Source organism: Passer domesticus, chromosome 17, assembly GCF_036417665.1.
Source record: "Passer domesticus isolate bPasDom1 chromosome 17, bPasDom1.hap1, whole genome shotgun sequence".
Taxonomy (NCBI): Eukaryota; Metazoa; Chordata; class Aves; order Passeriformes; family Passeridae; genus Passer; species Passer domesticus.
Genome location: NC_087490.1, coordinates 13,009,097 through 13,023,815, shown reverse-complemented (window position 1 = coordinate 13,023,815; position 14,719 = coordinate 13,009,097). Strand labels below are relative to the sequence as shown.

Below are 14,719 nucleotides of genomic sequence, written 5' to 3'. Positions count from 1 at the left end.
ATTTCTTTGAGGGTCATTTTAGACAGAAAAATGAATATGTTGGTTCAGAAGATTTCTTGATTTTACACATGGAACATAAATAAGATCAAAGTCTGTGTCGCAGCATTGGGTTGATACAGTGATGAGCTTTAAGAGGATTTATAAACCAATTAAAAGGAGTGGGAACTGCTGGGGATTCACCACACACCTGTGGCTTCTAGAACCCTTCTAGAACAATCTACTCTCACTTCTTACATTCTCTAATAGCATTTTTTCATCTTTTAATCCAGGCCTAGAATTTGCATATTCAGCTGCTCCCAAGTCCATGCAGAGTGCCATCATGGGGCTGTTCTTTTTCTTCTCGGGCATTGGCTCGTTTGTTGGCTCTGGATTGTTGGCCCTGGTGTCTATTAAAGAAATTGGCTGGATGAGTAATCACACAGATTTTGGTAAGTGTGTTTATCAGTGGGCTCATGCTCTGGAAAGTAGAAGGTTCAGATAAGCATCAAGGACATGGCACTGTTGAGTTTCAAAGCAGTTTTAACACAGTTATTATTTTCAAAATATTAATTTGTCAACTGTTCTGTTATAGTTTCATTTTGCATGAAATAATGTGACTGTGCAAAATAATTCACTTTCCTCATGAAAGCATGAGGAACACCTCTGTAGAGCCTCAGTTCCTTGCTCAGCTGTTACTGCATTTCATCTCTAGAAATTACAAATATTTTCATTTCAGTAAAAAATATTTAAATTACGTGCAGCAGAAGAATATATTTGGTATAAAGTACCGAAATTGCTTTCTGTGGTTATGGGAAGTAAAATGTCCCCATTTCTCTCCAAGTGATTATTCAGCTTCCTCATTTCAAGTGACTTCATTGAAATTACCATGAGTTAATTCTGCACTTCTGTCTGCTAGCTATTTATACTCCTAAAGTTCAACAAATCACCTGCTTGAGTTGCCAGTGGAGGTTAAAAATAATTCCTGGCACCAGTAGGTGGCACCTTGGGAATTTCAGCAAACCCTCCCATCCTCAGTGGGCTAATTAGCTCAACAGGGGGAGTGTGAACAGTTCTTAAAATGTCTGCTAGACCTGCCATGTGTACATGGCTTAAAATTGCAGCCTAAACTTTCACTGTGGTCCGAGAGAGTTTGCCATTTCACCTGGATTTGCATCTACCAAAAAGCTGTGGTGTCTGATTCCTGCATGTGCCACAAGTTGGCATCTGTGGCTTGCAAGTTGTTCTTTCAAAGCTGCAGAAGATAAGATTGTTCTTTCAAAGCTGCAGAAGATAAGATTGTTCTTTCAAAGCTGCAGCAGCCTGAACCTTATGGAAGTGTGCTCCCCAAAGGAATATTTCATCCCATTGAGACTTCTTTTCCCCAGTCAGTTTCAAAACTGGAAAAGGAACCTTTTCTGCAATACAGAGATCATTCAGCTGGTAATGGCTCAGTAGGGAATAAATTCCCCACAAATAATGATGGTGCTTCTTCAGCCCCTTGCCCTTGTTCTCTGAAGCAGCTGATGGAACACACTGCCAAATCTCCTGTGAAATATCTGGGCTGTGCTAAATCTACCCAGAGGTGGCCAGCACTGGAAGGGATTGTCTTTCCTGAGCCATGGCATCACTCTGAGCAGGCTGCTCAGCTCAGTGGCACTGGCACTGTCACACCTGGGATTTGTGCCTCTCCTGAGCCATGGCATCACTCTGCTCAGCTCAGTGGCACTGGCACTGTCACACCAGGGGTTTGTGCCTCTCCTGAGCCATGGCATCACTCTGCTCAGCTCAGTGGCACTGGCACTGTCACACCAGGGGTTTGTGCCTCTCCTGAGGCACTGGCATCACTCTGCTCAGCTCAGTGGCACTGGGCACTGTCACACCAGGGGTTTGTGCCTCTCCTGAGCCATGGCATCACTCTGCTCAGCTCAGTGGCACTGGGCACTGTCACACCAGGGGTTTGTGCCTCTCCTGAGCCATGGCATCACTGAGCAGCTCAGTGGCACTGGGCACTGTCTCACCAAGTGTTTGTGCCTTTCCCCAGCAGGGGCACCCCTGGCTCAGGTGATCTGCAGCTGCAGCATCCACAGTAACCCTCTGTAACTCTAGAACTCCATTTTCATTGCTGTAGCAAGATGAAAAGTTACCAGAGGCACACTGAACTTTACCTGGGTTTTCCAGGGGAGGAATTGCAAGGAGTCAGTCAAGGAATGCCTGGGGCTGCTTCATTATGTGCTGTAGAATGACTGTAAGCACATGCCCTAAATTCCTATTTCTGCCATCTCATGGCATCATTGGGGGTGCCTGACTGCCTCCAAAAGCTCCTGAGGAAGTTCCCTCCCTGCCAGCACTTCAGGGGTGCTTGCTGCCATTGAATTGACTTGTTTCTCCCACCAAAACTAAGATTTCATGGCTTTAATATCCCATCTCATAAAGGATAATTACTACTCTTTAAACACATCTGCTCTTGAAATGGAGATTCACATCTATATTGTATTTTAAATGTCAAGGAAAGGCTCAGTTTAATTTTATTGCATTTTATGATAAGTTCATTTAATTGAATCTTAAGTTTCAGTAATTAAAGTAATTTAATCTGAACGTTTATAGGGCTGCTGCAGGAACAGCTGCTTAGGGTCCACGTACACGTCACTGTTTTAGTCTCTGCAACACATCTGATAATTGTAATGGTCCAGTTGGCTGTGGTGTGCTGGAAATGAGCCACAATGTATTGTTCTTGGAAATCCAGCAGGAGCTGGGCTGCTTCCTAGCAGAGGAGTGATGTTTTAGCAATGAGCTTTCTACATTTAACACTGCTCAATGTCCACAGCAGTAATTGGTGACAGTTTTGAGGGAGCATCAGAGGTGAACTGGACCACAAAGAAGTCACCCATGTTTTCATGAACTCTAAACTTTGTTGCCAAAAAAGGCTGAGAAGCAATTGCAATAATGGCTTTTTCTATATCTGTGGAGTTGCCAACTTCTTCCTTTACAGCATTCATTTTTAGGGTTTTTTTAAAATTTTCTTTTGACTTGGTCTAAGGCATTGGAGAACAAAATAAAGCATTGCTGATCCTGTGCACATCTTCCTCAGCAGTGGCAGCCTTTGCTGTGGATCATTAAAATGGGATGGAGATGTGGTTTGGTTTGGTTCTGCAGAAAAGTCTTCACCACCTACCCTTGCCCAGATTCACGTTTTCCTTTTCATCACCTCAGTTAATGCTTCTTTCCTCCCCAATTCTTCCTAGGCAATATTAATGGCTGCCAATTGAACTATTACTTCTTCCTGCTGGCTGCTATCCAGGGAGCCACCCTGCTGCTTTTCCTGATCGTCTCTGTCAAGTACGAGCGCCACAAGGGCAGGGCGGGCGAGGCGGCTGCCAACGGGAGGCTGTGAGCCTGGCACAGGCACAGCCCGACACTGCCAGCAGCAGCAGCAGCGAGGGGCAGTGCCAGCAGCAGTGAGGGCAGTGCCCAGCCAGCAGCTCTGCTGCCCACAGGCACAGCTGGGCACTGCCAGCAGCAGCAGTGAGGGCAGTGCCCAGCCCGCAGCTCTCCTGCCCAGGGACCCGCAGGCACAGCTGGGCACTGCCAGCAGCAGCGAGGGCAGTGCCCAGCCAGCAGCTCTGCTGCCCACAGGCACAGCTGGGCACTGCCAGCAGCAGCAGCAGCAAGGGGCAGTGCCCAGCCAGCAGCTCTCCTGCCCAGGGACCCGCAGCCCTGCCGCTCTCAGTGCAAGTGCCTTAGGGCAGGGCTGTGTCTTGCACTACGCCTGGCAGGACAGCAAGGCTGGAGGTGAATGCCCGGGCATTCCTGCTGCTCCTGCTCCAGGGGAGGTGTCTGCTGCGCTCCCGAGGCTGGCACACCCGGGGCAGGGCAGGGGCTGTTCTCACCCCAGCTGAACTGGATCACTGACACTCTGCAGGACAAGCCTACCCTGGGGAGAGAAACCAACAGGAGCCTCAAGCAGCACGTGGGGTTCAGTGCTGGGAGTCCTTCTGGACAAATTCATTACAAATTAGCACAGCTTCAGTTTTATAATTGACCTGTTACTGGCCGTGTGTCAAGGATTTCATCCAGCCTGACTCCTAAATGCCAGGAGCTGCTCAGAGCTGCTGGTGCACAGTTCACACTGGTTGGGTTGAAGCTGTTTGACTGCAGCAGTGGTTTTATTTTTGAGCCTGCATTCGATGTGTTAGGACAGCAGCCACCTTTGCACAAGGCCTGTTCAGTCTAACACTGTTTCCCCCCTAAGGACTGTTCCAAACATTTGCAGGAAGCAAAGCGAGCTGGAATTCTGAGCAGATCAATGCACAGTAACCATTTAGCAGCCTTTAGCCAGGTCCCTCAGCCTTGTCTTACTTTTAGTTAACGTGCTCCAGGGTTTGGATCTTTCAGCCACACATTCCTCCAGCAGAGCAAATGGCTTTCTGTTCAGCCTCTTGAATTTTAATGATGCTAACAACTGTACTTCAGAGTGTGTGCAGACTGGTATGGAAGGTGCAAGGAATTATGCAGAAAGAAAATAAAGCCTTTTTATTAATGTGTTGAATTTTTATAGTTTCCTTTGTCTGCTGTTCTGTTGTTTAAAATGTCCTTATTTTGTACATGGACATCTTTTTAATGAGTTTACAAAATAAAATGAACCTCCATGCTGTGACTTTCGACCCTTTGTTTCCAGGTGAATAAAATGATACTATAACTACCTTGTTCTGTAGCCTTTATTTCCTGAAGACACAGGGGAATGGTGTTGGATTTCTGAATGTCCACAGGCACCCCATTAATTCTGTCAGGCACTACAGCAGTGTCCTATCCTTGCCCAGATAAATCAGCAAGAGTGCTTCAGCTATTGCATTCCTCAGTATGATTTAAAACTGGAATGACTGAAGAATAATGTCTCTATGAGGAAAAACTCATTTCCTTTTCTAACTGTATTTTAGAAGCTCCATATGCTGTGTTTCTGGAATATCCCATTTATAACCAGCTAAAAAAGCATAATATTAGGAGAGGGGAAGCTGCATAAGAGACAGAACAGGAGCCAGTAATTTTTCCCCTCCTCAGGGCTGTTTGGGAGCCTGCTGAGGTTGGCTCTGCAGTGCTCCCTGCTCTGCAGGATGGCAGCTCTGCTTCTGCCCCTTGCTGCCCACTCAGCTTCAGCACATGTTCCCCCAGGTTCTTGGATTTTATCAGCAGCACTGATACATGTCCCACTGCTGAGGGCAGGTTAAAGCCGAGTTTGAGGCCAGGAGGGTGATCTACAGGTTCCCGAGGGTTTGGGGGGTCTGTGAGTGAGACAGGGCAGTGAAGGATGGTTTAGGGCCAGCACAGCCCTGCTGGCCCCTGGCAGTGCCAGCCTGGAGCACCTGCTGCTCCTGCACTCTGGGGAGCACTGAACAAGCACTCCCTTGTACAATTCAATTTTCATTTGGGATGGCTTGGCTCGGCTCCAGGCACAGGTAATTATGACCATTAATGAATGTTAATCTGACACTTCTCAGCAGAGGGATGAGGCCTCTGAGTGACTCAAAGGCTCAGTGATTCTTCCTCCCCATCTCATCTTCCAGTGCTTCCACCCCAGTCACAGAAATAAGAACCAAGCAATTAACTCCATGACTGAGCACTGCTCCTCATTAATGAAACACCTTGAAGATTCAGTTTGAATTTTACACTCGCTCCTTGGGCTGTTCCAGTGCAGTGGGAAGATGTGACAGGAGTTACCCTAATGGATGCTTTGAAGCCTTTGTCTTTCCAGGTGCCTTAAATTCAAAGCCCAACACAGAAAAGCCCTTGTTCAACACGAGAGGTCTCTCAGTAAAGTTTGGTACTTTGACTTGTAAAGAATTGTAGAAAGAATTAGCATTGCAGGCTAATTACAGCCTCCCCCGGCTCTAACCAGGGTGAAGGAGGGTGCCTGTGTTTTATTTGAGGTTAGAAGGTGGGTGCATTGCTCATATAATGGTGGATATTTCCAGAGTACAGCAAAACCTGGTTTTTCCTGCCTTTGCATCTATACTGAACATCCCTCCTCAAAAAGGGGAGCTCTTTTCACTTATTCTGCTTATGTAAACCTCCAGCACGAGTGCAATTCCAGCACTTGAGACATCCATCACTATTCCCTCAAAAGTCTGTAGTCACCTCTGAGCTGGTTTTATTTGTGCATTTCTTGTTAACAGAAGTTGCTGAGGGCTGACATGAGGCAAGGCTGCTCAGCCTGACAATAAACTGCAGTTAGAAGCTGCACAGAGTTCCTAATTTCCAAAAAGCAATTTCCAACACCAAATCTTAGCCCAGTGATTTTGTTTCTATGCAGAGCAAGGCAGAGCCCTCTGGGGAAGCAGATTGAGCAGTTTGCATTGAGCAGGAGTTGAGGCAGAGTCACTTCTGAGCAAGCAGAGGGTGACAGCCAGCAGAGCTGGTGGCAGTGCCCGTGCCTGAGCCTGGGGCTGCTGGCTGTGCCAGAGGAGCCTGCAGGGTGTGACACCCTGCCACTGAGCACAAAATGCCGTTCTGTGGCTCTTTTGCTGCTTCCTTACACATGTTTTCAGTGAACCTGCTTCCTCTGCCAGGACATTCTGCAGAGCTCTGTCCCAAACACGCACAGAGCGCTCGGGGATGTTCCTGGGGGGAATTCTGTGCCCAGCTGGGCTGGGACTGCAGCTGTGGGACACAGCCAGCTCTGGGATGGAGGGGCACAGCCAGGCCTGGCACTGTCCTGGCACTGTCCTAGCACTGTCCCAGCAGTGTCTGTCCCAGCAGTGTCTGTCCCCAGCAGTGTCCCCAGCCTGCAGCTGCCCAGGCCAGCTCAGACTCAGCAGGCCCAGAGCATCCTCTGAGAGCTTCTCCTCCCCCTGCCAGGAGGTCTGGCCAGTGCTGAGCTCTGACATGCGCCCCTAAACCAGGGAGCAGAGCACTGCCATGGACAGGGGACACTCCCCTGGACTGGGGACATGGAGGGAAGCTCTGCTCAGGCTGTGCAGGTGGAACCCCAGCCAGACCAAGCACTGGGACCCTGGGACTGTCTAAGTGCCAGCCTGGGCGTGCTGCAGCCTCCTCTGGAGCCCCCAGCCTGTGCCAGGGCCAGCCTGGGCTGCTGCCCTTGGTGCCCTGCAGCCCCCAGGGCTGGCCCTCGGTGCCCTGCAGCCCCCAGGCCCTGCTGTCCACCCCAGCCCCCTCCCAGAGCAGTTTTCTCCTGGTGGGATCTCAGCAGAGCCAAAGGCTGCTCTGCTCTGCTGCTGCAGCCATGGAAACTGGTTAGTGCTGGGTGCCAGCACGCCCAGGCTGGGGCACACCTAACTTCTGGTCACTATTGACGTGATCCTGGCGACAAATGGCTCCCCTGGCAGCCCAGGTGCTCCAGAGCAGCTCTGAGAGCTGGGCACGTGTGAGGAGCAGTGCTCTGCTCAGCTGGGAGCTGCTCAGGGCTGGGCCTCACTGCCAGGCCCAGGCAGACTCTGAAATAATTAAAATGTGGGAGAGGATTCCCCTTCACTGGCTGCACGTTTTAGAACTTTGTCAAACATACTGATAGTCTGGAGATGCCCTAATTCCTGTTCCAACAGACCTGAGTCTCTCTGGTTTAACCTCTCTCCTTTCCTGTCCCACTCACTGAGCAGTGACTGACACCAGGCACAGCCACAAACCCAGCCCTGGCAAAGCCTGGCACTGATGCCTCTGCCAAAAGTTTCATAATTCCAGAAATTACATTACACATGTGCACCATCCTCATCATTTCTAAATTCCAGCTCATCAAACTGATGAGCTTTAATGTGGTGAAATTGTTCTGTGATACAAAACTGCCCAAATTCAAGCCCTCATAAAAGCACGAAGCACTATGATAATTTAAAGTGGCTTTTCAAAGCACTCTCACGTTGCTGGAGCACTTCAAATATTTTTACAAGGATGTCAAAGCAGAATATGGTCAAATAGCCTTTTGAAGTAAAAGCAGTAGACATCAAAACATGCTCCCCATGCTGAGAAAAACACTTGGAGTGCCTTGAAAAGCAATAATCCCAGCTTGCAGCTTCCTGGAGCAAAGTGTGCTGGCTGCTGGAGTTACAAGCAGGAGGATGCAGGAGCAGCTCCTGTGAATGCCCACCCCCAGGGCAGCTGGCTGCTGGGGGGTCTGCAGCCCCCTCCCCACAATCTGCAGTGTGCCCACTGGAGTGTGCCAGGCTGGCAGCAGAGCAGCCCCGAGACTCCTCAGAGCTCAGGAGCCAGCAGCCTGGGGGTGCTTTTGGAGATGGCTAATTTGGGTACAAATTCCTTCTGCTTGGTTTTGCAGATACGAGTGAGATTGATAGGAGCTGTTCCAGGGCCATTTGTGCTACAGAGCTGCAGAAAACATGCCACGATAACATCCCCCTTATCCCCCTTCAATTTCCTCTTTAATTTTTGCTACAATGGCTGGATTTTCTCCTGCCTTCTGGAGAGGAGACTAATGCATCCCTGAGTTAATAAAATGATATGGGGTCATTTTTATTGAAAGAAAGTTAAACATCTGCTGTGTCTATGGCAGTATATTAAACAATATTTTATTATTCTCACTTCCCTGACATGATTCATGTCCCTGGCAGGCACAGAGCCCTATTGTTTGCTTTTCATATACATGTAGCAATTTGAAATGTGCCTGTGAAATGAAATCAGGAGCTGGAGCCCAGCTGCAGTAGGGAGCTCTCGGGGTCCCTGCCTGTCCTGGCTGTGCCCTGCTGGGGCAGAGGAGCCCAGGGCAGGGGCTGAGCTCAGCCCCTGCCCTGGCAGCTGGGGCTGGCTCCTGGACACGCCGGGCCAGGCCCTGCCAGCTCCAGAAACTCCACAGAGATGTTTGCTGCATGCAGAATAATCTGTGAGCAAAGTGACAGAACTGACAGCAGAGCTGCCAGGAGCTGCAGTTAAACAGACAGCAGGTTCAAGTGGTGCCACAGAACTCCCCTTTGTGCCACAGCTGCTTTTCCTCTCCCCAAACCACCCTGCTCATCACCTGAGATAATGCAGACCTGCTCAGCCAGCACCTTGTTCTGGCAAGGGCTCACAGGGCAGCTCCACACCCATGGCCACAGCATCCTCCTGTCCCTTTTATCCTCACAGGAACCCCCCGTCCCTTCTGTCCTCCCACGGGATCCTCCTGTCCCTCCTCCTCAGCCCAAGGCAGATCCCAGAGCCCTGTGGCTCCCTGCACAGTGGCTGCCTCAGCAAAGGTAAAACCCTGCCCAGGGCACCCCAGGGCACCCCAGGCTCTGCTCTGCCAGGGGTCACCCCAAACCCAGGGATAAGGATTGCTGCTCTGCAACCCCTCCGGGCTCTCAGAGGGGAAATGTTCAGCTGCAGGGCTGCTCTAAAGAGAGAAAGGAATAAATCTGAGAGTGTGAGATTGTCCCAGTCTGTGGGAGCAGGATGGAACACCAGGCACGGGAAGATGAAGGAAGATGAAGGAAGATGAAAAAGGAAAATAAAGGAAGAAAAAGGAAAATAAAGGAAGAAAAAGGAAAATAAAGGAAGATGAAGGAAGGGAAGCAGGTGAGGAACCCTGCAGTGACACTCGGGTGTCCCAGGGGCTGAGCAGCCTGGCTGGGGCAGGGGACACCCGAGCAGAGCTGCAGCAGCTCCTGAGCAGGGCTGGTGCCACCAACCCCACCCCAGCAGCCTTTTCCTGCTGCTGAGCCAAAGCTGCCAGGCTGCTGCACCTTCCACAATGTGTCTGTGAAGCACAACGAGAGTTCTGAAGAGAACTTCAAGGCAAAGCAGGAAATCTTGCTGCTTCTGAGGCTCTCTGAGGCCCCAGCCCTTCCCTCTGACATAACGAGCAGTGGGAGAAGTGCAGTAAAATGGATAATGAAGAACAGGGAGATTAATAAGGAATGTGAGAGTGAATGAGGGAAATAACTCTTCCATTGTTGGAATGGTGCTAGTGGCAGCTTTATAGCAACTTATCATTTCTGCTTAAAGCCTGGTTTGGGGGCTATCATCTCTCAGCTGTTTGCTGTACCATCTGGCTGAAATTTAGCATAAAATTTGTTATCTCAGAGGTAAATTAATTCTTTTCCCTTTATCAAAATTGCTGGATTGGGGCAAAAAAATCCCCAAGATAGAGAGACCCACATTCAGGAGTGTTTTTATCAGCTCAGATCCACCTCTGCTGTAAAACCAGCTCTGGAGATGATCTGTCATGGGGAGCACACCCAGCCCTGCCAGGGTGCTTTCAGCTCTGGGCTGCAGGCAGGGACAGGGCTGGGACAGCCCCAGGGGCACAGGGACATCCCTGGCTGTGCCCTGAGCCCGGGGACAGGGCTGGGTCTGCCCAGGGCCAGCAGCACAGCCAGGGGCTGGGGAGGGGATGGGGGCACCCCTGGGCACAGCCAGGAGGGGCTGAGCGTGCCAGGGGTGTCCCTGTCACACCCAGCAGGGTCTGGGGGTGCCAGGGGTGTCCCTGTCACACCCAGCAGGGTCTGGGGGTGCCACCCCTGTCCCCCCCAGCTGCCCAGAGCTCCCAGGGCCCAGCTGAGCCCAGCCCTGCCCGCTGCCACCCCCAGCCTGTCCCTGCTGCCCCCCAGGTTCTGCCCAGGGTGAGGCACCCCCGAGCCTCTCCAGCTCCTTTCCAGCCCTAAAGGGGGCAGGGGCTTCTCCCAGCCCTGTCCCCATCCCCTAACCCAGATAAAAGCTGCCCCCAGCCCTGGGGACAGCCCGGGCTGGCAATGCCAAAGCTCCATTCCAGTCTCACAGCTAAACTCCCCTCTCCTGTCGAAGCCCAGGGTTCCTGATTCATCTCACATCAAGCTCATTATTTCAAGGCTCTGTGCTGCCTGCCCCACTCTCATCTGCTGTGAGTTCAAGGTGCACAGCTTTATCTGCTGGAAGAAGTCTTTATTTTCCAGCCTGGACTTCGATTATGCAGAAAATAACACAGCTCAGTGGAGGAGGCTTGCTGGAATAATTCGTATCTTTTTATACAAACTGATGATAAAAATTTACCTCCTTGATGCATTTTCTCCCTTAAACTGTAGTTATGTTTCCTTGAATAGACAAACGCAAGATAAATTCAATTACAGCATGATTTCTCCTGGGGTGAGTAACCTTTAAATCAGCTCTGATCTCACAGCACACTGAGATAACACACTGTCCATTCCATTGCTGGGGCTGGGGCTCGGCAGGGCCTGCACTTGGCACTGGGAATATCCAATTATTTCTGCTCCTCTCTGCACCCTTGAATGCCAAACAAGCGGGGACCTCTGGGAGCGAGGAGCTCCATCCCAGAGCCCACCTGAGCTCCTGCTCCATCCCAGAGCTGAGCTCTGCTCCATCCCAGAGCCCACCTGAGCTCCTGCTCCATCCCAGAGCCCACCTGAGCTCCTGCTCCATCCCAGAGCTGAGCTCTGCTCCATCCCAGAGCCCACCTGAGCTCCTGCTCCATCCCAGAGCCCACCTGAGCTCCTGCTCCATCCCAGAGCTGAGCTCTGCTCCATCCCAGAGCCCACCTGAGCTCCTGCTCCATCCCAGAGCTGAGCTCTGCTCCATCCCAGAGCCCACCTGAGCTCCTGCTCCATCCCAGAGCCCACCTGAGCTCCTGCTCCATCCCAGAGCCCAGCTGAGCTCCTGCTCCATCCCAGAGCTGAGCCCACCTGAGCTCCTGCCCCATCCCAGAGCTGAGCTCTGCTCCATCCCAGAGCCCACCTGAGCTCCTGCTCCATCCCAGAGCCCACCTGAGCTCCTGCTCCATCCCAGAGCCCACCTGAGCTCCTGCTCCATCCCAGAGCTGAGCTCTGCTCCATCCCAGAGCCCACCTGAGCTCCTGCTCCATCCCAGAGCCCACCTGAGCTCCTGCTCCATCCCAGAGCTGAGCTCTGCTCCATCCCAGAGCCCACCTGAGCTCCTGCTCCATCCCAGAGCCCACCTGAGCTCCTGCTCCATCCCAGAGCCCACCTGAGCTCCTGCTCCATCCCAGAGCTGAGCTCTGCTCCATCCCAGAGCCCACCTGAGCTCCTGCTCCATCCCAGAGCCCACCTGAGCTCCTGCCCCATCCCAGAGCTGAGCTCTGCTCCATCCCAGAGCTGAGCTCTGCTCCATCCCAGAGCCCACCTGAGCTCCTGCCCCATCCCAGAGCCCACCTGAGCTCCTGCCCCATCCCAGAGCCCACCTGAGCTCCTGCCCCATCCCAGAGCCCAGCTGAGCTCCTGCTGCTCATGCTCCATCACCCCCAGGCACGGTGGGATTCTGCCCCCAGGGAGACCCTTTGGAGCTCCCCAGGAGGTGCCAGGGATGGGACCAAACCCAGAGCAGGGCTGGGCAGTGACAGAGCAAAGGATCCTGAGGGGTTTCCACCCACACAGCGCTCAGGGCCTGAACCTTCCACCAGTGTCTACATCCAGAGCCAAACCCCAGAAGTTTTGGATGGAGGTGTAAATCTATCCAGAGCAGGGGCAGGAGGAAGGAACCAAACCCCAGAAGTTTTGGATGGAGGTGTAAATCTATCCAGAGCAGGGGCAGAAGGAAGGAGAGGTGCCCTGGCAATTTTTAAAACATTATAATTTCCTCCTTTTCCCCCCTTTCCTTCCTCTGCTACACAGCATTTCACTCTGGCTCCGTGGCTGGGACGTGTCGCCTGCCAGGCTGAGAGTGCCACCTCCTGGCTCCCATCCCTTCCATGCCCAGCACCGGGATGCCGTGCCGGGTTAACCCTTCCCTCCCCGGCACCGGGATGCCGTGCTGGAGGACGTGGCATGACGAACCCAGAGGCACAAAGGAAAAAGGAAATGGCAGATCCCAAAGCACAGGGGTGGAGGGGAAGGATGGGAAACGGGGCCTTGATTTGCCAAAGTGTTTCTGCTGGAGAATATTAATCTTTGCAGACAATGCCTGGAAAGGCCCTGCAGCACTATCACATTAAATTAACGGAGTGCCCTCCTTGTGGTGGGCTCAGCTCAGCTCTGCTGCATGTGTGGTGCCATGAGGAGGAGCCCCTGGGTAATTCTGCTCCCACAGCAGCTGCTGTGCCAGTCCTCGGGATTTTGGGTGCCAGTCTGCCTCACAGGGGCTTCCACTGCCAGTGCAGCAGCAGCTCAAGCTGCACGACTCAGTTTGGGAACCAATCCCTTCCCCAGCACCAGCAAACACTGAATGAACAGCCCTTGCCAACAGCACTGCCCAGCTCAGAGCCCCTCAGGGGGGTTTTGGGGGGTGCAGATCTCTCCCCAAAGCAGGAAAATTATCACTCCAAACCAGGAGAGAGCACAGCAGTCATGGAAATGATACAAAGATGACAGAAACTAAGAAAGCATCCCTACCCTTCCCACAGCTGCTCTCACTCCTCACTTCTGCAGTAAAACCTGTGCAGAGCTCTCTGCACCTCCCCACAAGTGCAAAGCATGAGCTTGCACCAGTGGCTCTTCACTGGCACAGCTCAATCTGCAACCTCAGGGCAGCCTCAAACTCCCAGCAGTGCAGAAACACTCAGGGAGTGAGCAGGGTCTGAGCCAGCAGCTCCGGCATCCCCGGCCAAGGCCCCTCCACTGGAGGAGGAGGCAGAACTCCCCAAACCTCCTGCAAGGCTCCCCTGCAGCCAGGCAGGAGAGCCCAGGTGATCACAGCGCCCAGGCTGCTCAGGAGGGGCCCCAGGAACCCAGCTGCTGACCACAGGGTTTCAATTCAGGGCAGCAAACCCGGGCTGGGGAGCTGCTCCACGTCTGCTGCACCCACCCTCCATGGCCACAGAGCCAAGCAGCTGCCCCAGCCCCTCAGACCAGGGAAACCAGGGTAAAGGAGTGACCAGCTATCCCTGAACACCTCCAGAAATGTGCAGCACTGCCTGGAGTGCCCAGAGCAGCCCCTGCAGCAGCCAGGGGACGGGCAGAGGATTGGTTCAGGGTGTGCAATTAGCACAGGGTGCCTGCAATCAGCACAGGGTGTGTGCAATTAGCACAGGGTGTGTGCAATCAGCACAGGGTGCCTTTGCAGCTTGACACGGCTCAGCTGAACACCAGACACTCCCCAAGATGCTCGAGGCTGCCCTTGACATTGCTGCTTCACACAAAGAGCTTTAATTCTCAACACAAGCATAAAAAGAACGGGTCTGAGTTTGTCCAAAAGAAGTAATCAAGAGGGAGAGTTATTTGGTAATTTCCATCATTATCTGTCTGCTGCTGCATCTCTGCTGACAGCTCATTCTGAGCACTGAAATGTGGCCGAGGAGCATTTCAAAGCACAGCAATCCTCTGGCTGCCGTGGGAGCCTGGCAAGGGAGGCCGGAGCTGTGGAGCACGGGGGGTCACTGTCCTGCTCCCACCCCAGCACCAGGAGCTCTCTGCCTCCCTGCTCTCCACGAGCCAGAGCCTTTTCCAGGTCACCTCTCACGTTTCATCACGTCAAAGTATTTCTAGAGCTGAGGGCAGGTGAGCGTGGTGCTGAGGGAATAGGGACTGCCCAGCAGCTCAGCCATGCCATCAGGACCTGGGAGCCATCAGGATTTAGGAGCCAGCAGGATTTGGAGCCAGCAGGATTTAGGAGCCAGCACTGGCAGGGGCTCCCATGGGTGTGCACCAGGCTGGCTGCACCTCATTCCCCTGCCAAAGCTAGGGCAGGATAAACACAGTTTCTCCTGCTGATTCCCACACTTAGGACACTTAAACTTCGCCTTCCCTCCAAATAGCACTCAGTAATAAAAAAGAATAAGAGCAAAACTCACTTTTTCCCCCGAAGTCCTTGCTGTCCCCTGGCCTCAGCAGCAGAGCAGCTCCACTGACCTCCACCTGCTCCCTCC

The 14,719-nt window shown here is 52.4% G+C and overlaps 1 protein-coding gene and 1 long non-coding RNA gene across 3 annotated transcripts in view; one reads left to right on the top strand and one right to left on the bottom strand.

Annotated features, from left to right (window-relative positions):
- SLC15A4 (solute carrier family 15 member 4) overlaps window positions 1-4,679 on the top strand; it is a 22,564-nt gene extending 17,885 nt beyond the window's left edge. The window contains exons 7-9 of one of the 2 annotated variants that reach the window (XR_010348596.1): window positions 270-428; window positions 3,222-3,548; window positions 3,692-4,679. Coding sequence is in view for 1 of the 2 variants with exons in the window: in XM_064392142.1 (XP_064248212.1) it covers window positions 270-428; window positions 3,222-3,370 (308 nt within the window). In the remaining variant the exon portion in view is untranslated. Of the gene's footprint in view, window positions 1-269; window positions 429-3,221 lie in introns of both variants that reach the window. The other variant, XM_064392142.1, reaches the window with a different exon arrangement.
- LOC135282403 (uncharacterized) overlaps window positions 1-14,719 on the bottom strand; it is a 17,937-nt gene extending 3,218 nt beyond the window's left edge. The window contains exon 1 of the long non-coding RNA XR_010348597.1: window positions 14,645-14,719. This is a non-coding gene — a long non-coding RNA (uncharacterized LOC135282403). The remainder of the gene's footprint in view (window positions 1-14,644) is intronic.